The 25,235-nt window shown below is 39.0% G+C and overlaps 2 protein-coding genes across 2 annotated transcripts in view; one reads left to right on the top strand and one right to left on the bottom strand.

Moving 5' to 3' along the window:
• Positions 1-25,235, top strand: part of LOC124612298 (endoplasmic reticulum metallopeptidase 1-like) — a 474,311-nt gene that overhangs the window by 117,496 nt on the left and 331,580 nt on the right. The window lies entirely within an intron of this gene.
• LOC124612300 (trimeric intracellular cation channel type 1B.1) overlaps positions 1-25,235 on the bottom strand; it is a 57,069-nt gene that overhangs the window by 5,134 nt on the left and 26,700 nt on the right. Inside the window, exon 7 of the mRNA XM_047140413.1 lies at positions 20,407-20,572. Within this exon, the coding sequence (XP_046996369.1) occupies positions 20,417-20,572 (156 nt within the window). The 3' untranslated portion in view covers positions 20,407-20,416. The remainder of the gene's footprint in view (positions 1-20,406; positions 20,573-25,235) is intronic.

Here is a 25,235-nt window from a genome sequence, read left to right as displayed (position 1 = left end):
TATCTGTGGTGAAATCTTCCTGCAACACACTGCAATCTCTAAGCTACAAGTATATACCATAGGCTAGACATTAAACTAAAAGGAAGGTTTACATAAAGGAAGAGACAAATTTTGACACACTATCTGAAACCTCAGCTAGGCATTATGTAAGGTTGATATGAACAGTGCAGTGTTTCATTTAGCATTGTCATCATATTCATTTATCTTCATCTGCACTGAACTTCAGTTTACTCAGCAATTTGACCTACAGGTTAACGCAGAATTCAAATTGCAGTGAAACTTTTCATTCTTGTGCAATTGTATTTCCAGAAGTTAAAGTTGTCAAATCATAAAGTCCTGAGGCCAACCACATCTTTGAACTCTTAGTCTCACTCATACTTGTTGAGGCTTTATGCCACATTCCAGAATGAAATTTCCAGTCTGCCGAAGTGTGTATGTGAAAGTAAACGTCCTCGGCATTAAAACTGTGTTGGACTGTGGCTGAAACCCAGACACTTCCTACCAACTGAGGCAACCAAGCATACAGCTTCAGTCTTGCAGTAACTCTGTCCTACTCGCACCCTAAACAGGGTGGCTGATTTATTTATCATCATATCCTTGCCTGTAACCCTGTCTGAAGTAAGACAAGTACATTTTTATTACATAGATATGCTCGAAGAGAGAATATAATTTTATTCTTGTTTTGAGGCAGAATCTGGAGTTTCTTTTAGAATCAAGTCAACATGTTTTAAAAATGTATTTTCAGATATTCATGAGAAGCACTCGCGCATGCTTACGTCTCAGTTCAGCACATCTTTCATAGTGCAGTAAAGTAAGACTAATTTGCTCTCATCAAATGATCTGCATCAATCTCTCCCAATTTTTTTGATGTCATCCAAGTATTTATTCTGTCTTTTCAGTTTCGTTCACTCTGTATAAGCACTACCAAATTGCTCGAGCTTAGTCTCAAATGAAACAGGTTAACATTACAGAAATTTAAATTCCATTCATTGTGTCCAATGGTTTCATTCTGTCCAGACTTCTATCTCGGGTGTGTTTACAATCCAGATATTTCTTTCGGATTTTCTCTGTAGGTTTTATGAGCAAGTCTTCAGGGTCCAGAAGCAGCAGTATTAAAATCGTATTTGTGTGTTTCTTCCAGTTTATGTGTTTTGTATTTATTATTGTCCTGTCTGGACTTTCACATGTTTGAATACCAGACAGTTAAGAAGGTATCTCCTGTCATTCAGGAAATAAAAGTTTTGTCAGTAAACACCAAAACAATACTTGGTGAAGTGTTTGATTCACATGAATTTCAGATGCTAACAATCATGCAATATATAGGGTACAAAAGTCTGTCCTGAATAAGTGAAAGCAGAATTTTTTTTACATACAATGATTGGATAGCACTTATACAAGTTGAGAAGTAGAAACAGCTCACCATATATTATCAAGCTGCTGGCACTCATTATTTTAGCTTCTTATTGCCACAGATAATTTATGCTGGTTGCATTCCAGTAAAGCAGCTCTCCAAAACATTCTTTCTTTTTTTTTTACCTTCAGCCTCACTGGACTGCATGTTTCTTTTTGTTTTCAGTTACATTGTTTCCATCACTAGTTGAACATTATGCACTTTGAATTAACTGTAATTTCTTTCAAACAGTTTTTGTCGACACTCAAAAGATTTTCTTCACATTTCCCTAATGTCTTAATCTGAGAATATCTTGGGATACAGCTATGCAAATTCTTCAGAAACCACAAATACTTAGACAGCTAAACCTCCAGTCATTTTCAAGGCATGGACTTCTGCCTAACCTACTGGTGCTCAATATAAATCCTGGAGGTTTGAGGCTGTACTCACCCAAGGACCAATAAGAGGCCATGCAAGAAGAAAAATAGGCCACACATAATCAACACTAATGCCATGAAGTAAATGCTTACAACATGTAGAGAAACTAAACACTGGCAGACTGATGAAAGTGTGGTGCTGACTTAAACTTTGTACTTTTTCACTAGATAAAAATGGACCCCATGTAGAATTCAAACAAAACCTTTCATCACTATTTATAAGGCCATATGCTAGTAAATTGTCATTACAACACTATCCCAACAGTCGGTTGTGGATGACAAAATATTCATGTTATACTTCATGCAGTGACCACTGCTGATGCTGTGTCCAGCATTTGCTGATTTGCTTCGTTGTTATGGTCTTAAATGTTCATGACCAATATTTGCCAAGCTGTACTGCAAGGGAACTGGTAGACACATGTGCCTTGCAGGAACCTAGATTGTCTTCCACAGACCCTCAAACTCCAGAACTTGGAGGAAGGTTGAAAACATACTTAAAACACATTTCTTGAAGACCTGAAAAGTAGGGCAGAGGAGCCACTGACACAGGAGCTGACTCAACTGTCACTCCTCTGAACTTAAGCAATTCAGTAGAATCATTGAAGACCGTCTAAATATCTTATGTTCTACACAACAAACTAGTTACTGTAATGAGAATTTATTAGTAATCTCTCTGCCTCAATGGAGTGCCATTCACAACCACGGAAATAACTTTGGTTGTACCTCTGGGAAAGTGGTAGATCTCGACTCTGCAAGTCGGCATAAGGTGTAACAGAGGGTACATGATGGATTAGGATCATCATCAATGGCGTCATCATCATCATCATCATTTCCATTTCACCTCACCCCTCCTCAAGACCATCTCGGTCCACACCATTCACAGAAGGTGTGTGAAAAGTTATATACTATTTAACTAATTGTATGCTGAGGGTTGGCTTTCAGAACTCAAAATCACATTTTTTGTGATTTAAAGCAGATGTTTTTCCTTTCGTATTTTACATATATTATTTTATTCTGTCATTGAGACAATGACAATGTAACTGGATTCAACCACATATTGGTCATCTTAAATGTTATTTGCACATGGTGCTCACAATGTGTTGTCATTAAAGTATGCTGTGATGTGTGCGTTTGGAATTTGTGTGGCTGAAACATGTTAAGTATTGAAATATTAGTGTGATTATGTAAGTAACACAATGAAAGAATACAACAGTGTTAAAAGAATACCATTTTCTCCAAAGTAAAAAGGTTTTAGTGACACTCTGTACGTGTAGGCATTTCTCTAATTTTACTCTTGAGGTCATGTATATCACATACAAGTGGTCATATATTGGTATATGACATCTCAGAATTTTCACAGTTCAGCTCTCAAGGATACACAATATCTTTATTGTATAGCATTCATGTAATGCTCTCACACTATCTAAACTAACCCATGATGAAGCACATAGCTTTTAGCCGTTAATCCAATTCAGTCATAGACTAACAGTACAATACTGCATCTTTTCCTTTAATCCAATTTTCTGAACATTATATACTCACTAATAATATTCTACTGTCTACAAACTTCCAGATCCCGTAAGCAAATATGTATCGCAGAATTTCATTTAACCAATGCAGGTGACTCAACTGTCAATAGAGCACTCAAGCAACATCATTATGAAATAAACTTCCATAATTCAGCAACTTCACAAATAACTGCACATATTCCATTCAACTTGCTAACATATAAATAAATTCTGCAAATCCCACTTGTATGTGATGAACATGACATCAAGAGTAAAGTTAGAGAAATGCCTACATGTACAGAGTGTCACTGAAACCTTTATACTCTGGAGAAAACAATATTCTGTTAACACTGTTGTATTCTTTCACTGTGGTACTTACATAATCCCACTCATATTTCAAAACTTAACTTACCAGAATGGATATTGTATTGGAAAGAGGTTACAAGATGAACATTAACAAAAGTAAAACAGGTATAATGGGATGTTGTGCTTTTTGAGCAACAACATAACTGATGAGGGCCTAAGCAGACAGGATATAAAATGCGGACTATATATACACTCCTGGAAATTGAAATAAGAATACCGTGAATTCATTGTCCCAGGAAGGGGAAACTTTATTGACACATTCCTGGGGTCAGATACATCACATGATCACACTGACAGAACCGCAGGCACATAGACACAGGTAACAGAGCATGCACAATGTCGGCACTAGTACAGTGTATATCCACCTTTCGCAGCAATGCAGGCTGCTATTCTCCCATGGAGACGATCGTAGAGATGCTGGATGTAGTCTTGTGGAACGGCTTGCCATGCCATTTCCACCTGGCGCCTCAGTTGGACCAGCGTTCGTGCTGGACGTGCAGACCGCGTGAGACGACGCTTCATCCAGTCCCAAACATGCTCAATGGGGGACAGATCCGGAGATCTTGCTGGCCAGGGTAGTTGACTTACACCTTCTAGAGCACGTTGGGTGGCACGGGATACATGCGGACGTGCATTGTCCTGTTGGAACAGCAAGTTCCCTTGCTGGTCTAGGAATGGTAGAACGACGGGTTCGATGACGGTTTGGATGTACCGTGCACTATTCAGTGTCCCCTCGACGATCACCAGTGGTGTAGGGCCAGTGTAGGAGATCGCTCCCCACACCATGATGCCGGGTGTTGGCCCTGTGTGCCTCGGTCGTATGCAGTCCTGATTGTGGCGCTCACCTGCACGGCGCCAAACACGCATATGACCATCATTGGCACCAAGGCAGAAGCGACTCTCATCGCTGAAGACGACACGTCTCCATTCGTCCCTCCATTCACGCCTGTCGCGACACCACTGGAGGCGGGCTGCACGATGTTGGGGCGTGAGCGGAAGACGGCCTAACGGTGTGCGGGACCGTAGCCCAGCTTCATGGAGACGGTTGCGAATGGTCCTCGCCGATACCCCAGGAGCAACAGTGTCCCTAATTTGCTGGGAAGTGGCGGTGCGGTCCCCTACGGCACTGCGTAGGATCCTACGGTCTTGGCGTGCATCCGTGCGTCGCTGCGGTCCGGTCCCAGGTCGACGGGCACGTGCACCTTCCGCCGACCACTGGCGACGACATCGATGTACTGTGGAGACCTCACGCCCCACGTGTTGAGCAATTCGGCGGTACGTCCACCCGGCCTCCCGCATGCCCACTATACGCCCTCGCTCAAAGTCCGTCAACTGCACATACGGTTCACGTCCGCGCTGTCGCGGCATGCTACCAGTGTTAAAGACTGCGATGGAGCTCCGTATGCCACGGCAAACTGGCTGACACTGACGGCGGCGGTGCACAAATGCTGCGCAGCTAGCGCCATTCGACGGCCAACACCGCGGTTCCTGGTGTGTCCGCTGTGCCGTGCGTGTGATCATTGCTTGTACAGCCCTCTCGCAGTGTCCGGAGCAAGTATGGTGGGTCTGACACACCGGTGTCAATGTGTTCTTTTTTCCATTTCCAGGAGTGTATGTTGTTGCTCAAAAAGCACATCATCCCATTATGCCTGTTTTACTTTTGTTAATGTTCATCTTGTACCCTCTTTCCAATAAAATATCCATTCCCTTCAACTGCTTTTCCAGGTCCTTTTCTGTCACTGACAGAATTACAATGTCATCAATAAACCACAATTTTTATTTTTGTTTATTTAACATTAACTCCCATTCCACATTTTTCTTTGATTTCCTATACTGCTTGTTCAATATACAGACTGAGTAACATCATGGAGACGCTGCAACCCTGTTTGCTCCTTTCTCAACTACTGATTCTCTTTCGTACCCTTTGATTCTTGTAACTGCAGTCTGGTTTCTGTACATGTTGTAGATAACTTTCTGCTCCCTTTATTTTATCCCCACTGCCTTAATAATTTCAAAGAATGTATTCCAGCAAACATTTTTAAAGCTTTTTATAAAACTATAAATAATATAAAAACAGGTTAACCTTTCTTAAACCTGTCTTCTAAGATAAGTCGTAGGATCAGTATTGACCATAATCTTCCTGCGTTTCTCTGGAACACAAAATCATCTTTCCCAAAGGCAACACATGTCAGTTTGTCTACTCTTCTGTACATGGTTGGTGTCAGTATTTTTACAACCATGACTCATTAAACACATTATGTGGTATTTGTACTTGTCAGCACCTGCCTTCTTTAGAATTTAAATTACTACATTCTTCTTGTAATCTGAGGGTATTTTGCCTGTTTCACATAACTTGCACACCAAGTGAAATAATAATGTCATGGTCTGTTCTCCCAGCAATCTCAATAATTCTGAGGGAATGCTCTACTCCAGGTGCATTGTTTTGATTTACATCTTACAGTTCTCTGTTAAATTCTTTTCATCATATCACACCTCTATCTCATCTTCTTCTTTTCTTTCCATAATCTTGTCTTCAAATTTGTTCACTTTGTACAGCTCTTCTGTACAGTCCTCCCATCTTTCAGGCTTCCATTCTTTGTTTAGTGCTGACTTGTCATCTGAGGTCTTTATACTCATTCAGGTGCTTCTTTAATTCTCATATATGTGGCATCTGTTTATCCAGTATTCATGACTGGTTCTATAGCTTTGCATTTCTTTTCCAGCTGTTACTGCTTTGGAATTTTTCATTTCCTGTCAGTCTCATTCTTCTGACATCATGTCTATCTTTCACCTACTACATTTCCTAGGTTTGATCATTTCACGCCTAATGTGTTAGCCAGTTGGGGTTTGCCTGTTTGATAATGTGCTGCCTTCACTGCTTAATCTCTCAATGATCTCCATTGATCTCTATTGTACTCCTTACCAGTAGCAGCTGACTTGTGCAAAATTTTAGTCAATGTGCTCCAGTGTGGCAGCTTGTAGCCTTTTGACTTACAAAGGTAGTAATTGTAAATAAACTCAATATATTAAGTTTTATGTATATAAACTGAACTGTTTAAATGTATTTAAATTTTATAATTAATAGTTTAAAATGGCAGGTGGGAGGGAAGAAACCGAGCCAATGAATTGCCAATCCGTGCGCTAGACCATTCGGCTATGTTGCAGTCGTGCCAACTGCTCCTCAAAAATCCCTCATACTCTACACTTGCACAATATATTACTCGTAATTTCAATGAAAAATACTGACCTGGTGCTGTGAGCCACATTGTACTCACAGTGTCGGAAGGGATAACATCGCATCAGAGAATGCACAGATAAAAACATACAGCTGCATCCCTTCTCTGAGTTGACTGTAGCATGGCTGACCACAATTTCAACACACTACACTGGTTTCTACTTATTGCGGAGAGGCACTACAAAACATGTTTTTGTCCATTTTTTTGCATACCAGCACACACTTAAAGAGAAATGACATAACTTTCGTGCATTTCCCAACTTCCATTCAAAGATAAATGGCACAATTTTAGTTGGATATTTACAACGTACTGGAGTGCAGTAATACATGATAACCAGCCACCACTGCTCCTTTCCTTGCTTCATCTGTTGCCTAATGCTCTCTTTGAAGCGCAGAACATCTATTCTTTCAAATTATCCATACATCTCCACAATTTTTTTTTTTTTTTTATTTGTAGTCCTTAACTGATTAATTATGGTTCAAATCTGCATCTGGAAATGTTTTGCAGTTAAAGTTTATTTTAAGGTCTCTCACAGCCTTCTCTCATGAGTCTTAAACCAAGTTTCTATAATGATTAAATTATGCTCCGTGCAAAATTCTGAAAGAAACTTAACCTTCCATTCATTTCTCCAGTCAATTAATTTTTTTATTGCATCATACGTACCAAACTAACATATGGTTCCTGAAGAGAGGCAGCAACTTGTTCAACAGTCGTAGGGGAAACAGTCTGAATGACTGACTGATCTGCTCTTATAACATTAGCCAACTTAGGCCTTGCTAGTATAATATTACGAACAGCTGAGAGCTAGGGAAAACTACAGCCATTGTATTTCCTGATGACAAGCAGCTGTATTATATGGTTCAATGGTAATGGCATCCTCTTGAGTAAAATGCCCCACAGATAAAATAGTCCTCCATTTTGAGGTCTGGATAGGGACTACTCAGGAGGATGTTGCCATTAGCGAAAATAAATTTGGCATGCTGTGGTTTGAAGAGTGGAATGTTAGTTCCCTTAATTGATTAGGCCCTTAGTAAGTTAAAGAACTTGAAAAAGATAAATGGATAGCTTGAGGTTATAGTGAGAATTATAGAAGTGCAGTGGCAGAAGGTACAGGATTCCTCATCAAGTTAGTTCAGGTTTATCAGCACAAAAATCAACAAAAAGTAGAGAACCACCACAATAGTACAGATATACCAAATATGCCTATTGATTCTGGAGATGAAGAACAGACTGAAAGAATGTATGATGAAATAAAAGAAATGAAAGTTCTGGTTTGTATATTTGATAGGCTTATTTGTTAATCAACACTACAATATACATATATAATCAATCAAATTTAGAGTTACATTTATCATATTTTCTTAAAAAAACATTTGCTATTCTGAGAGATTTCAGCAACATCATTCCTCAATGCATGCAAGCTGCAGTAAAGCAAGAAGTCATCAGAGTTGGTATGAACCGAACAAAATCAGCAATTATTTCGTATTTAATGTCCCATTTTCTTGTGGTTTTGATTCATTTTGAAATGGTAGTGCTTTATTAGACGATTAAGTTTGTTTCAGTGTAGGGCACCCTTACTTATTCTTGAACAAGATAAACCTTGCAAAGAAAAAAATAATAATCTGATTTTTATACTGCTTCAAATAACTCTCTTATTAACCCTGAATTATTGGTCCATAATTTTTTTTAAAAAAGAAAAGAATCAGACGAGATTCTCCTTGAACAATAAATCAAAATAGTTTCACATACACAATGTCAAAATGAAAAGCACTTACCATGAAATATAATTAATTGTAGAAAGATAAAAATTTTTTATTTCACGAGTAGGCTGGAACTTCAGTACATGCTCTTAGGTATTGCTAAAACAAACACACACACACACACACACACACACACACACACACACACACACACCTACCTTCTGCATACAGGAAAGAGCAATTAACTGGATCAACATCCGTAACTTTTGTTGACATTTGTATTTTATCATGCCATACATGTTTCATCTTAATTTTTTGCCAGGCATCATTAGTGGTAAGGTTTGTAGCTGTTACTCTACATGAGTGCTCACTTTGCTGGTGTTTTGCTTTGAGGTGTGGGGAGCAGATCAATCAAAACCCATTGGAGCCAAACACATATATCAGGCATAGTTAGGCTCTAGGAAAGGGAGCATTTGATGTGCATGAATGTGAGATGCAACAAGATGGAGATCAAGGTTCAGGAAGACGGCTTGATATTTGAAAGGACCAGTTGAATTTGAGTTGAGAAAGGTTTTTAGCTGAAACTGGATGACTTCTTTAAAATGAATCCAGACCACAAAGATATGAGAAATGGAACTTAACCTGCTTGTTGGAGAGAGGGGGGGGGGGGGGGCAGGGAAGGGAAGGGTGGGAAGTATTCAATTTTTGGAGAGTTTGATGAGTGATTCTACCATGTATGCCATGAAAAATTTGGCACAGGATGTGCTTATCATGGTTTTAAAATCGTCCCAACTGATTGGTTTATAGGTCTGGCTGTCAATGGTAAAGAAGTATTGATAAACAACAAAGATCGTTAATATCACAGTAAATAGTTTTTTTGTGAGTGTGCTGAACAGCAGGGAGGCCATGTGTATGCAGGATGTTGGGGTAGAGTGAGATTGTATTCATGGTGGCAAGGAGGGTTTGAGGTGGCAGACAGGTGGGAATGGATTCCATCCACTAAGTACCATATATATACCTGAATCATCCAAGTAACATTTTTCCAAATTTAAGAACAAAAAACTGAGGTGGATGGATTCATTGTAATAAGGTTGGTGCTGCTCTGCCTCTAACAATAGATACTATTATACTATAGTAGTGTTGTGGCCTCAGTATGTGACATGTCAGTAGCACGTTAGAAGTGGAGTGAAGCATCCGGACATCAAACAAGGCTCTGTAATTATGTATAAGGTAAGCAACAATATGGATGCATGGCGAGTAGTAAAATATGCAAACTCAAAAGCATTTGCTTTAGCCAGAAAACTAGGCATCACCGATTAGAAAGCTAGCCAGGGCTGGATATCAAGATTGAAATCTATTAGGCTTCCGCGGCAGAAATATCATCGCTCAATGGCTTCCAGAAAATTACGAGGAAAAAGTAGTGAACTTTCATCGCTACATGATATATCTGGGCTGTGAACATTCCACATAAGAGGGCTGACCACCAAAGCTTCTATGTTAGTTACCTATCTGAATATTTGATAAGAGTGGGATCATTATATCAGTAGGTTGGTAGTAATGCTCAATTTTGTAGACGCACTAAACAATGGATGCGATGTGAGAGGAGCAGTGTGCCACAATAAAATTCTGTGTTTGTTTAAACCATACATCCACTAAAACTTAAGAGAAGCTGCAGCAAGCATATGGTGGATACCTGGTGCCTCATGTAACAGTATGTACACTGTTCAAGGACTTCAAAGAATGCTTACTTGTGTATGTTAAGCAAGGTAGGCTTCGTGTTTTGGCTTCTGCTGTGACTGAAGTCATCAACGTAACTGCTGTAATTATCCACGAGGATCGGTGGGTAACATAACGTAACTTCAGTGAAGTTTTGAGAATTTCATATGGCAGTGTTCGTACCAGTAGGGAGCCACATCTGTTGACTCCTGGACAAAAGGCTGTTTTAATGGAGACAAGCTGTGAGGTGCTGAATCTCTTTGCTGATGGAGGGGACGCATTTCTGGAATTGATTATCACCTATGATGAGTCATGGCTGCATCATTACGATCCTGAAGCAAAACGAGCCAGCACAGTATGGAACTCGCCAAGTTCTCCAACACCAAAACAGGTGACAATTGCTTGATCTGCATGGAAAGTGATGGTGATCGTATTTTTTGACTGTCATGGAAAGATTTACCAGCCTACACTTACCCCTCGCAGTACTGTTACAGCAGCATACTATATGTCAGTACTGGCTAAATCATGGAAGAAAATTGCAAGGAAACACCCAGCACTTCCTTGGACTGGGTGGTGACTTCATCATGCCAATGTGTGGCCTCAAGTTCCAAATCAAGTCATGTAGTTTCTGGCTCAATTCAACATTACATGTGTACCACATTCACCTTATAGAGCCGATCTTGCATCATGTGAATTTTTTTTTTTACTTCCCAGCACTAAAGGCAAAGTTCAGGGCATCTGACTTGAGAACTCTGAAGCAGTGTTCAAGAAAAGTGATGTGATTCTCAGGGAACTGACAAAGAACGGCCACCACCATGCATTCCAAGACTGGTAGACACACTAGAAGTGCATTCAAGTAGGTGGGAAGTACTTTGAAAAATATCATGTAAACATTGAAATGGAGTAATAAACATCTGTGAAAAAGTCAGTCTTGGTCTTCATTGATTAGCTCTTGCATTATCGCAAATTGGTAACATGGATCAAACACCAGTCCTTTTTGAGATGCTGCTCAACACCATCCTGAACTGGAAAGGGGAATCCAGCATCACTGGTGGCAATGAACAGCAAAGGTATACAGTGATGATGTATACAACTGCTGATTGATAAAAGCTACTACCTTAAGTGGTATTTAAAAAGAAAATATCAGTGACATATATTGATGAGAACGAATCTGAAAGGGTTGATGGACAATGACTTTGTGGTTGACTGGGCGACATCACCCTCGTGCATTACTGAAAATATGTAACATGCTGGTCCTGGACAGTTTCCGCAGACATACAACTGAGTAAGTTGAGACAAGTTATGAGACGGAAAAGCTGACTTGCTCATTATCCCTTGAGTCCTAACACCCATCCTGCAAACACTAGATGCGTGTAGAAATTGGCCGTTAAGAGATGCACTAAACAGTTGTATACACAATGAATGGCCGATGAAATTCCCAAGTTCACGTCGATTGGAGAAATCAGAAGGCCAGATTGGTGAGTGGGTGAGATGTGAATGGGACTCCATTCTGCTACCACTGGCGCAAAAATCCTTCAAAAAATGTGATATCACAAGTTCACTGAATGGAACCAAAAACAATGCTGTATTCTTCTATGATTGTGATGATGAACAGAATCATTACATTAGAAGACTTCAAAAAATTAAAGCCAATATTTCTTCTTTGTTTTACTTTCTCAAAATTAAGGTGTGCAGATTATTCAGTGGTGTGGATTTTTCATGTATATATGGTAATTGGTATCTTTTATATAAAATAGGAGCCTCTAGATAATAGGTCAGAGATGTTTTTCTACCAAAGTTAATTTCATTTGAAATTCAAAACCTGGTTAGAATTCCTTATTTATTTTTGCTATCAGGAAGAAGTGTGTGAATTAGGAGGGGAATGAGTACCATGCAGGCAGTTGTAATAACCTGTGAGGACCCTAGGTCTTTCAATTATATTTTTTGCTGCACACACTGAATCAAAGGAATTGGATCATGTGGGTCAATTTTGCTTGTCCAAGTGTCTAAAAGTTGTTTCAGTGACAGAGTGGCCTGATTTCAGGTAACAAATATCATAGGACATAGCTGGAGTAAAGTTTGAGGTTTCTGAGGTGTTTTTCATGAAGGACTGGGATGCAATACTGGAAGTGAGGAATTTTTCAAAAGCCTACAAACAATTGTTTTTGGGAAGAAGACAAGGTTCTCTTTGACTTAGGGGGCAGAATTTAGTGCTTGTTCTGTAGTTTGTAAGTTGAAACTCCAAATAAATGAGAGCTGAAAATGGACTTTTTGGCTGAAACCAGTAATGATCTTAAAAATAAAATTGAAACTGCTGCTGAAATTTGGTTACAGTAGGTCAGTGTTTTTAAATGCTAGGTATCTATGAGGCACCGAAGGTTTGAGATGTGAAGTTAGGATAGTGAGATGCCTGCAAAAGACGAGAACTCTGGTTTGGCCCAGATGTTAAGAAGGGAAGCCAAGCTGTGTTTGTTGGATGAGAACAGTTTTATGGATGGTGTTGGGGAAGAGGCTGACCGCTTTCGAGGTACTTGATCAACATGATGAATAGGTAGTTTCCTTTGATGAAGCAAGGCATTTCACTCGAATTCATGGCTGGTTTCAAGAAGATTCAGAGGATGAAAGGTAAAGGATTTTAAATAGAGATGGGAGGTGCTGAGAGTGTTGGTTGGCAGAGGTAAAGTACAGGTCATGGTTAATGTGGATAATGGACAGGTGCTTCTCAAACAGTATCAGGTGAAAAAGATGGGATTTCAAAATTACCCTCTGTGAACATTCAGATGCTCCAAGGCTCTCAAAGTAAAAGAAAGTTGCTCTTGGCTTGTTCTTGGGCACATCAAATTCATGATCAACCTATCCAGCAACAAATAAAATACATATTACAGTGGCAAAAGGAATTTGGGATTTCTTCAACCTGGTAAAGCAAATAAATTATTCTACTCACAATGTTCAGTTCTTGCAACAAATACTTACTGAACCTCTGAGTATCTACTGCATCCAACATCCACTGAACCTGATTACTGTATTCATCTTTTGGTCTGCTCTAAATTTTATATGCTCTCCACTTCGTATGTTACTCCACAAATAGCAAAATACACCCACTACTTGTACTGTCTCCAATTCCCTCAGCATCAAATGATTGTATTCAACTACATTCCATAGCCATGTTCTGCTTTTGTTGATGTTCATTTTATATCCTCCTTTTAAGCCACAGGCCATTCTGTTCAACTGCTCTTTCAAGTCGTTTGTTGTCTGTGACATAATTACAATGTCATCAACAAACTTCAAAGTTTTTATTTCTTTTCTCTGAACTTTAATTCCTATTGCAAATTATTCTTTGATTGAGGGAGTGTTGTCTACTACAAAGGCCTTGTTTTGACGTATGGCTTTCAGTGATTTGTCAAATTCTTCTTTCAGTATCTTATCTTCCATTTCATCTTCACCTGCTTCCTCTTCCCTTTCTATAATGTTGCCTCCAGCTTCATTTTCCTTGTATATTTCCTCTATATTTTCCTTCCCCACTTCAACTTTCCCTTCTTTGCTTAGTACTGGTTTTGCTTTTGAAATCTTAATATTCATAGAGATGTCTTTTTAATTTTCCTGTAAGTAGTATCTATCTTTTGCCTAGTTATACATACTGTCTGAGACTGTGATCTGTCATCCAGCCGTTCCTGTGTAGCCATTTTGCACTTACTGTCAATCTCATTTTTTCGACATCTGTATTCCCTTTTGCCTGCTTCATTTGCTCCTTTTTTTTTTTTTTTAAATATATATATGTTTTGTCATTTCATTATTTGAATTCAATATATCCTGCAATATTCAAACATTTTTACTAGGACTTGTCTTTTTATTTATTTAATCGTCTGCTGCCTTCACTATTTCACCTCTCAATGCTACCTTTCTGTGATATTCCTTTCTCATGTTGGTTTTCCTAATGCCCTTTGATACTGTCAACAACCTCTGGTTCTTTCATCTTATCTAGGTGTAACCTCCTTACTTTCCTATCTTTTTTGGAATTTCTTCAGTTTTAATCTACAAGTTCATAACCAATAAACAGTGGCCATCCACTGGAAATGCGTAATAGTTAACAATCTGGTTCCAAAATTGTCAGCTCACTATTACGTAGTCAATACGAATCTTCCAGTGTCTCCAGGTCTCTTATAGGTCAACCTTCTTTCATGATTTTTAAACCAAATGTCGGCCATGTTTAAATTAAGCTCTGTGCAAAATTCTATGAGGTCGGCTCCCTCTTTCATTCCTTTCTCCCAGTCCATATTGACCTACTATTTTTCATATTATCAAATTCCAGTCTCCCATCACATTTAAATTTTCCTCTTCCTTAGCTGTCTGAATAATTTTGTTTGTCATATGTTCCTTCAACCTCTATCATCTGCGGAGCTAGTTAGCAAATGAACGTTGATTGTTGTTGTGGGTATTGGCTTTGTGTCTATGTTGATTACGGTAACACATTCATTATACTTTTCATAATAGTTTACAAGCATTCCTATTTTCTTATTCATTATTTGACCTACTCCTGTATTACGTCTGTTTGATTTTGTAATTATAAACCTGTGCACTTCTAACGAGAAGTCTTGTTCATCTTGCCACTGTACTTGATTAATTCCCAACATTTCTGTTTGCCGTTTCAAATATTCTGTCTTACCTACCAGATTAAAGGATCTAACATTCTACATTCTGATCTTCAGTATACCAGTTTTGTTTTTCCTTTATTATCTGAGAAATATTGATTTACTACATTTGCTAAAGTGTTGTTAAGACTTGTTTCATTATAATTAGAAATCGTCTGCAAACAATATTAAAATCAGTATCCTCATTGTTGCAATGCACCACATTGTGTAATGGTAAATATACAACCTCTCTCTAAAGTATAGACATTTGGCTAATATTCAACTTTTATAAAAGTTAAGTGGCTGTGATAGGGAATTTTCATCAGGAACAAGAAGCAAACATCAGAAAAAGCATGAGACATGGACGTGTGCTCTATCCCCTCTTATATTCAATGCTTAAATCCAAGAAGCTATGACCAAGTTTGCAAAACTACTGAGGTGGGTACCAAAAATTAATGGGCAGAAGATAGACATGGAGCACAATGCAGATGATACTGCTGCTGTTGTCACGGAGATGGGAGAAGATGTACAGAAGGTCCTCACCACAAGGGAAAGGATTTTTGTTAATCAGTATGGCATGAGACTAAACAAGCAAAAGATCAAAGCGGTTGTATGGAGTACTGAAGAAGAATATGAGCTCCTAAGAATAAGAATTTCAAGAGAGGAACTAGTTGTGATTGAGAAATTTGTCTAATTGGAAAGCAGGATCATGAGGAATGACAAAGATCAAAGAGAAATGGTGAGCAGAACACAGCAGACCAGAATTGCATTTAATCTGAGAAGTAAATTGCTCACCAGCAGTAACATCAGTTTGGAAATAAGGAAACACATCATTCATTTGGAGTGCAGCCTTCAAAAAGAGGAAAGGTGGTTGGAAGCCCTTGAGATTTGGTCCTACATAAGGATGATGATCAACTGGAGAGAGTGGGAGATTTACCAATGAAGAGGTGTTGAGAAGAGTGTAGGACACAATATCAGACATTCTTTTAGGATGCATTTTAATATACAATAATATCATTGAAACATTACGAGAAGGGCCTTGTGAGGGACCTTGGATTTTTAGGACCTCACAATGGCTTCCATAGACTTACTCACTCCACCTGAGCCACGTACCCCTACCTTCTACCTATTACCCAAAATCCACAAAGAGATCCATCCTGGCCGTCCCATTGTGGCAGGCTTCAAAGCCCCAACCGAACGTATCTCAGCTCTGGTAGACCAGCACCTCCAACCTATCACCCGCAGACTCCCATCCTACATCAAAGACACAAACCACTTCCTAGAACGCCTCAAGTCCATTCCCACTCCTCTCCCACCTGAAACCTTTCTTGTCACCATAGATGCTACATCCCTTTACGTAAACATCCCACATACCCATAGTCTCTCTGCCCTTGAGCACTACCTCTCCCAACGCCCACCCGAAGATCTTCCAAAAACCTCGTTCCTTATCACACTTACCAACTTCATCCTCACCCATAATTACTTCACTTTTGAAGGCCAGACCTACAAACAAATCAGGGGAACGGCCATGGGAACCAGGATGGCTCCGTCCTATGCCAACCTCTTCATGGGCCGCATGGAGGAGGCTTTCCTGAAGACCCAACAGCTGCTTCCCCTGGCCTGGTATAGGTTTATAGATGACATCTTTGTGGTCTGGACTCATGGTGAAGAAACACTCCTTAATTTCCTCCATAACCTCAACTCCTTTTCGAATCTGAATTTCACCTGGTCCTTCTGCAAAACCCAAGCCACCTTCCTGGATGTTGACCTTCATCTTGTTGAAGCTCACATCCACACCTCTGTCCATATCAAACCCACAAACAAACAACAGTACCTTCACTTTGATAGCTGCCATCCTTTCCACATCAAACGCTCCCTTCCCTACAGCCTAGGTATTCGTGGCAAACGTATCTGCTCCAGTGACGAATCCCTCAACAATTACACCAATAACCTGACCAATGCTTTCCTCTCCCGCAACTATTCTGCAGACCTTGTCCACAAACAGATTTCCCGAGCAATACATTCCTCCCCATCCAACAACAATGTTCCTACCCCCAGACCACACAGAAGCATCCCCCTTGTCACCCAATATTATCCTGGCCTCGAAAACATCAACAAATTACTTTCTCAAGTCAACCCCTGAAATAAGATCATCCCTTGACAAAATTCTCCCCACACCACCCAGAGTTGCCTTTCGTCGCCCCCCTAACCTCCGTAACATCCTTGTTAAACCCTACAATATTCCCAGACTACCTTCTCCACCCAGCGGTTCCTACCCCTGTAACCGACCCTGCTGCAAAACCTGCCCCATGCATCCCCCCACAACCACCTACTCCAGCCCCGCTACTGGTAAAACATACACAATTCAAGGCAGGGCCACGTGTGAAACTACCCATGTCATTTATCAACTGACATGCCTGCACTGCACAGCCTTTTACATCGGCATGACAACAACTAAACTGGCTGAGCGCATGAACGGACACAGATGAACTGTCCGCGTAGGAGATGCCCAATACCCAGTAGCGGAGCATGCCCTCCAGCATAATTCTAGGGACCTAGGAACCTGCTACACCGTATGTGCCATTTGGCTTCTCCCACCCAACACCAGTCCCTCTGAACTGCGGAGATGGGAACTTGCACTCCAACACATCCTTTCATCCTGTCATCCCCCTGGACTTAACCTACGTTAAACAACCTCAATCCCATTTACTCTTCAGTCTTCTCCTCTTTCCCTTTCCTCTTTAGCCATTCACGCATCTTTTCATCCTACATAGTTGTGTTTATCTTTATACTATAAACCTCTTTACTTCTGTATGCATCCTCTTTGGTTTGAAGCTGGCACAGTACTTACAGTAGAATATCTTTGGCTTCCCTCTGACAACCATGCCTCCATCCTTTCCCTGTTGCTTCATAACCTGGGTTGTGAGTAACTGAATCTCCTTTCCCTTCTTCCCTTTCTTTCCCCTCCCCGATGAAGGAACATTTGTTCCGAAAGCTAGGAACGTAAATTTTCAGTTCTGTTTTATGTGTATCTATCAGCTGTACTGAGCTGAGGTAAGTACTGGCCAGCCCCTCTATACCGTATTTTACAACAGACAAGGATACACAGCATTAATGCCAAATTACATATTGTATATAAGAAAATAATTTTTGAAAAGGGCTCTTTCCTTCTCATCTTGCCCAGTAAGCCTTCCCTGACCCAGGGTTTTGGGCAACTTTTCTGACCTCTACTCCCCCCCCCCCTTTTTTTTATCTCACCAGTCCTTTTCCTTCATCCCTCTTTCTTCCCTTTCAGCCCTTCTGCCAGAAGAAGGAGCCACTGACTCCAAAAGTTTGCAAAGTTTAATACCTTTACGTGTATGTTCTGCTGCCACTGCTTGATGAGTAAATTTTTTTATCTAATCAATCACATTATATTTTCAAAAATGATATATTGTGTAATACAACTGAATTTAATCTTTAAGTAAGCATTTCTAATTGGAGATACAACAGATGGGACCAAATTTGGTTGCAGAATGTTATGCGAAATGAAAACAGAAGGTAAATTGAGTCATGGGACTTCCTATGACAAAAATGTTTAATATGATGATAATAACAAAGAAATACATTGTTTTTTTAAATATGATCATTGTTTTGTGCAATATTCTTTTATTGCACAAATGTGTACTTGAGAAGTTACTTACCAACTCAAAAACGTTATTTTAGGTGAAAAAACTTTATCTTGCAAACATACTATACTACATTAGATTTAGGTTCTCACATTTGTTCACGAGATTTTGGAGTATTTGGTGGTTTTGAGTTTATGTTGTAAGTTACATAATCTTTGAAGTAAATGAAGGTACTCTTAAAAACAGTTTGTGAGTAGCCTTCCTTTTTAATTGCAGATGACAGCATAAATTCCCAGCATGCTTTCAGTTACCATTCAAAGGCTTAGGGAAAAATTTGTGACACCTTGTATTTTGAAGTTGGTACTGACAACCTAACTTTAATATTAATTGTGGATTCTTCATAGTTTTTCCTGTACTAGAGACATGACAAAATCTGTTTAAAATTAAGAATCTCACTGGACATGATAATTATGCAAGTTGTAACTCGTGTTTACAAAGTGAGGAATTTTAGGACTGTGTGCAAGTTAACACTAATCGAAAGAGAGAATATACGCAGATTGAAGTTGGTTGTCAAATCCATTGAGTTATGTGCTTATACAAGACACTTACAGTTAATGGTAAACTGGAGGAAATTAGATGAAGCTGGCATAGCTCTACATAAGACTGTGAAGTAAGTGTGCACACAGCTATTCTGTGGCACTGGAGGACAGGACTCACGAATTTTACAGATGCGAATAAGCTGCCTGATTATATCAAGAAAGTAAGCTCAGCTTTCTGATAATCAGTAAAGATCCTGTCAAATACACAACATGTCTCGAAGCAAAGCAAACAGAACAGCCATTGAATAATATTAATTCTAGAGCTTTACAAGCATTACACCCAATTCACACTAACATAAGTGGGGCCATGGAACCGGCATCACTAGGCGGTTTGGAATATTTCATTGCTTTCATAGACGATTATTCCAGAAACTTGTAATCATCTTTTGTACATTATTGTGGGTTAGGATATTTTGAGGCTTAACAAGCCTAATGGAAAATGGAATTTAAAAAAAAAGATAAAAATCATTTCCTTAGACAAAAGTTAAGGATGACTGCAGCAAATCGTATGAGTGCTCCTTACTCTCTTCAGCAGAATGTTCTTGCACAGCACATAAACAGAACATTGAATGACAAAGTTAGCTGTTTCCATCAATGTTGGTTTAACTAAACAGTTCTGGGTAAAAATAAGAGTAGAAGCTGCCTTTTGCTATCAACAGGTCAGCTGCCAAATTGTTCGATGGGTAATCATTCTGGTGGAACTGCTAGATATCGGGATGCAGATAATTTTATGCTCTCTCAGTTACTCATGAGATTACAGAGAATTTGTAGGTAACTATGTGTTGCGAAGTTTTATGAGTAGTGTAATGTTTAAAGTAAATGAAGTTATCATTTTTTTCTCACTGTACTTAACAGAGAGAGTTTTAATTGTAAGTACCTGCTAACTTTACTTCAAAACATTATTACCCACAAACAATACAGTAAGTAAAAAAAATATGTTATAAAAACATAAAAAGTAAAACCAACACATATAAAAGCCTGCAAATTTTTGTGGCTTGTTGCCTCTCACTGAAGTTGTATGCTAGCGTTTGTAAGTGAATGAAAACTGAAAAATATGAGGTGAAGGGATTAGGAAAATTTCAACACAGTTAATTTACAAGGACAACATGCATTGTTAGTAACACAAGAGCACTTTTCATGCAACATGCACTGTCAAGAATTTCCATAGAAGCCTTTGACAGACACATGCTGAGTAACAATGCTGACTTCCTGCATTACATTTGTTGTCTTAATCCTTCTTCTTTGAATCAGCCTTTTCATCTTTGTTCCCACCTCGGCCAAGGATTCTGGCAAGCGAATCCCATATTCCACCAAGGAACAGCGCACAGAACAAATTTTCAAATGGTACAAATGGATCATGTATACCAAGCAGCACTGATGAAAGCTGAAAAAGAGTGGTTACAACAATTAGACATATTGGATACTTTCCATGAACTAAACACACCATAGAAAGACAGTTGCACAAACAAGCAACCAAAATAATTGATAACAAGATCAAATCGAAGAACACTACTGGCGTGGTGGCTTATGGGAGTTCTGATTCGTTACAAATTAGATGACATAAATTGGTGTTGATTGCTTTCTGGGTGCTGTAAACATTAGCTAGTAGACATAATTGTGTTGGAGTGTCCATATCTACAAAATCAGGAGTGACAATCAGAGTTGAGAATCACTGGAACACAGTGAGTAACTTACTTTGAAATTGTCTTGTTTATTGATGTGTTGGATGGATTAAGCTCTGTATCATCTGCTAGCCAACAGAGGTGGCAACCAAGCCCCATTCATTATTGATCAATGTATTTAAATTGCTAATGATGTAATTACTTCCATCAGCCACAGTGCAAAGAATCCCCTCTGAGTGTGGAAATAGATTTGCACTTACATATCATATGACCATGATAAAATGCATTTTGAAGTGAGTAAAACTTATCACCAACACTGAAGAAGTCAGCTTTTAATGTTTTGAAGGTTATTTTAAAATGATTGCTTTACATATCTATTTCATTCAGTTAAGAGTAACTTACAGGTTACACATCTTTCAGCGAGGCACGAAGTTCTAAATTTCATGTCTTCAACTGTCTGTCAGCTGTCAGTGGACGTAATGACTGTAGCTGAATAGTGGAAATGCACAAATATTTTCTTTTATAATGGGCATAAGAATACTAAAATATGTATTTTTATTTTCAGAGAATTGTTCTTGATTTTTTTAAATACGGTGCAAATGAAGGAAAAAAGCATGATGAGAGAACTCTTTGTAAGATAGGAAATGATGTGCACATTGTTTGAGACAAGTACGTATTGTTGCTAGTGAAGTTTATTATTATTATTATTATTATTATTATTATTATTATTATTATTGGTATTTCAAGATCAAGCACTTCTATGAGGCACTGACTCTTAAACAAAACAGTAACAAACCATGCATTCTTTTTCTCTCTCTTTCTTCAAGTAATCCAACTTCATAAAGATCACAGACTTATGAGCAAACTCAAGAAATAGTTGGGTGAGTTTTTTTAAGCTCCTTCTGTGAACAAATTACAGTTTCTCAGATTCCAATGGATCTTATTCTAGCATCTGTTTTCTACACAAATAGATGTATGTGGTTATTCAACTTCAAATCAATCTGGATGGATTCAGATACATATTTGACAGTAGTGACTAATTATAGTGGCAGAAAAAAGATGGCATAATCAGGTAGCCTGTTTTTCCACCAATGTTCACATATTCCATTGTATTTGCTTCTGTTGAGGGACAGTAGCAAGTTTCTGCACCCATTATTGATCATCTTCCAGTCTGCCTGCATTCTACAACAATGTTCTTATGATTGTTATTGTCCTCTACAGAATAGCATCAGTGTAATATGTGAGCTACCAATGTTATCTACTGCATCTTCTATACACTTTGGGAATTACAATAATTCTGCCCAGTCACAGCTCATGCAAAATTTTATCAATGTGCCACAGTGTGCTGGCCTAAAATAGCCTTTAGAAGTACAATAGTAGTAATCATAACTAAATTGAATATATCAATTACATGTATATGAATTGAACTGTTTAATTATAATATAGAAATATATTCAATCATTTAACAATGTAAGTGGGGGAGAGGATGGCAGCAGTGGGAATCAAACCTGAACTGACAAATTGTCTGTCAGTGCATTTAACTATGCTATCACACCATTACATGAACTACTGTTCATAATGCAACTCTACACAGAAATGTTTAGAGAGTGTTTTACGTTTTCCAATGGCCCACACAAGCAAAATAGTTTAGGAACTTGAAAGAGCCATTAACATGCTTCTATTCCCATAGTTTTATAATATCTGTAGTTTCTGTCAATATAATCAATGGCCTTTTGGAAAACAACAAACATCTTTTGAATTCAGTAATCTGTGGCAAATGATTGACTTCAGATTAAATAGTTGTTCAGAACATGATCTACACTTCCTAAAAACCACCATCATATTCACATAAACTACTCTCCAGTGTTATGTCTATTCTGTATAGTATAAGCTTGGAACATACGTTTTGTGCAACTAGCTGCAAAGAAATTCCTCTCAAGTTAACATCTTGTTTATTTCCTTTCTTACATACTGGATGTATCAAGACCACCCTCCACCCACCAAAGAGTTTTTTTCTGTTTTCCAGATTTTCTCAAAGATTAATTTTAGCCCATTTTTTATTTTTGGTAGAGAAAATTTCAAAAAGTTTGTTGTAATCGAATCTCCTCCACTAGCTTTATGTATTTCTTTGATATTGGGGTAAATCTTCTTCCCGATTTTCATGAGTGTTTCAGAATTAGATCTTTGGATTGGTTCTAGACAATTAAGAAGCTGATCAAAATATTTTGTAAGCATTTCGAAATTTTCTGTGTTGTATAACACAAATCGGTATGCTTCCCATGCCCTTCTCTAATCAGATTTAAATCCAACTTTTACCTCAAAGACCTATAGGAAAAGGGCTCCTTTATCAGATCATCTACAGACAGCAATTCCATACAAAAATTTTTTACCACTATCCAGCCCACAGCCTTTGGACTTACAAGGGTAGTAAATTGTAACTAAATTGAATATGTTAATTTTCATGTATGAATTGAACTGTTTGAATACATTTAAATTTTATAATCACTAGTGAAACACTGTGAGAAATGAGGGGGGAACGCTGTTGCAGAGGCAACGGAAAAAGCATGCGAAGTCCAGAAGAACGCGAAATCCCGAAGATTGGCTAAAATTTACAGACGCGCGAAATTTGGCTCCGACTTCAATGCGAGATGCCATTAATAGGTTCCACAACAAACATTGTCTCGAAATTTGGTAGAAAATCCGAAGAAATTCTGGTCGTATGTCAAGTATACAAGCGGCAAGACGCAGTCAATACCTTCGCTGCGCAGTGCCGATGGTACTGTTACCAACGACTGTGCCGCTAAAGCTGAGTTATTGAACGCAGTTTTCCGAAATTCCTTCACCAGGGAAGACTAATGGAATATTCCAGAATTTGAAACACGAACAGCTGCTAGCATGAGTTTCTTAGAAGTAGATACCTTAGGGGTTGCAAAGCAACTCAAATCGCTTGATACGGGCAAGTCTTCAGGTCCAGATTGTATACCGATTAGGTTCCTTTCAGATTACGCTGATACAATAGCTCCCTACTTAGCTATCATATACAACCGCTCGCTCACCGATAGATCTGTACCTACAGATTCGAAAATTGCGCAGGTCACACCAGTGTTTAAGAAGAGTAGTAGGAGTAACCTATTGAACTACAGACCTATATCATTGACATCGGTTTGCAGTAGGGTTTTGGAGCATATACTGTATTCAAACATTATGAATCACCTCGAAGGGAACGATCTATTGATATGTAATCAGCATGGTTTGAGAAAACATCGTTCTTGTGCAACGCAGCTAGCTCTTTATTCGCAGGAAGTAATGGCCGCTATCGACAGGGGATCTCAAGTTGATTCCGCATTTCTAGATCTCCGGAAAGCTTTTGACACCATTCCTCACAAGTGACTTCTAATCAAGCTGCGGGCCTATGGGGTATTGTCTCAGTTGTGCGACTGGATTCGTGATTTCCTGTCAGGAAGGTTGCAGTTCGTAGTAATAGACGGCAAATCATCGCGTAAAACGGAAGTGATATCAGTTGTTCCCCAGGGAAGCGTCCTGGGACCTCTGCTGTCCCTGATCTATATAAATGATCTGGGTGACAATCTGAGCAGTTCTCTTAGGTTGTTCGCAGATGATGCTGTAATTTACCGTCTAGTAAGGTCATCCGAAGACCAGTATCAGTTGCAAAGCGATTTAGAAAAGATTGCTGTATGGTGTGGCAGGTAGCAGTTGACGCTAAATAACGAAAAGTGTGAGGTGATCCAAATGAGTTTCAAAAGAAATCAGTGGGAATTCGATTACTCGATAAATAGTACAATTCTCAAGGCTGTCAATTCAACTAAGTACCAGGGTGTAAAAATTACGAACAACTTCAGTTGGAAAGACCATATAGATAACATTGTGGGGAAGGTGAGCCAATGGTTGCGTTTCATTGGCAGGACACTTAGAAGATGCAACAAGTCCACTAAAGAGACAGCTTACACTACACTCGTTCGTCCTCTGTTAGAATATTGCTGCGCGGTGTGGGATCCTTACCAGGTGGGATTGACGGAGGACATCGAAAGGGTGCAAAAAAGGGCAGCTCATTTTGTATTAGCAAAAAAGGGCAGCTCATTTTGTATTATCACGTAATAGGAAAGAGAGTGTGGCAGATATGATTCGCGAGTTGGGATGGAAGTCATAAAGCAAAGACTTTTTCGTCGCGGCGAGATCTATTTACGAAATTTCAGTCACCAACTTTCTCTTCCGAATGCGAAAATATTTTGTTGAGCCCAACCTACATAGGTAGGAATGATCATCAAAATAAAATAAGAGAAATCAGAGTTCGAACAGAAAGGTTTAGGTGTTCGTTTTTCCCGCGCGCTGTTCGGGAGTGGAATGGTACGGAGATAGTATGATTGTGGTTCGATGAACCATCTGCCAAGCACTTAAATGTGAATT

The sequence above is a fragment of the Schistocerca americana genome, chromosome 4 (assembly GCF_021461395.2).
Source record: "Schistocerca americana isolate TAMUIC-IGC-003095 chromosome 4, iqSchAmer2.1, whole genome shotgun sequence".
Classification (NCBI taxonomy): Eukaryota; Metazoa; Arthropoda; class Insecta; order Orthoptera; family Acrididae; genus Schistocerca; species Schistocerca americana.
Note: the sequence above shows the minus strand (reverse complement) of the source record. Positions and strands in the feature narration are given on the sequence as shown.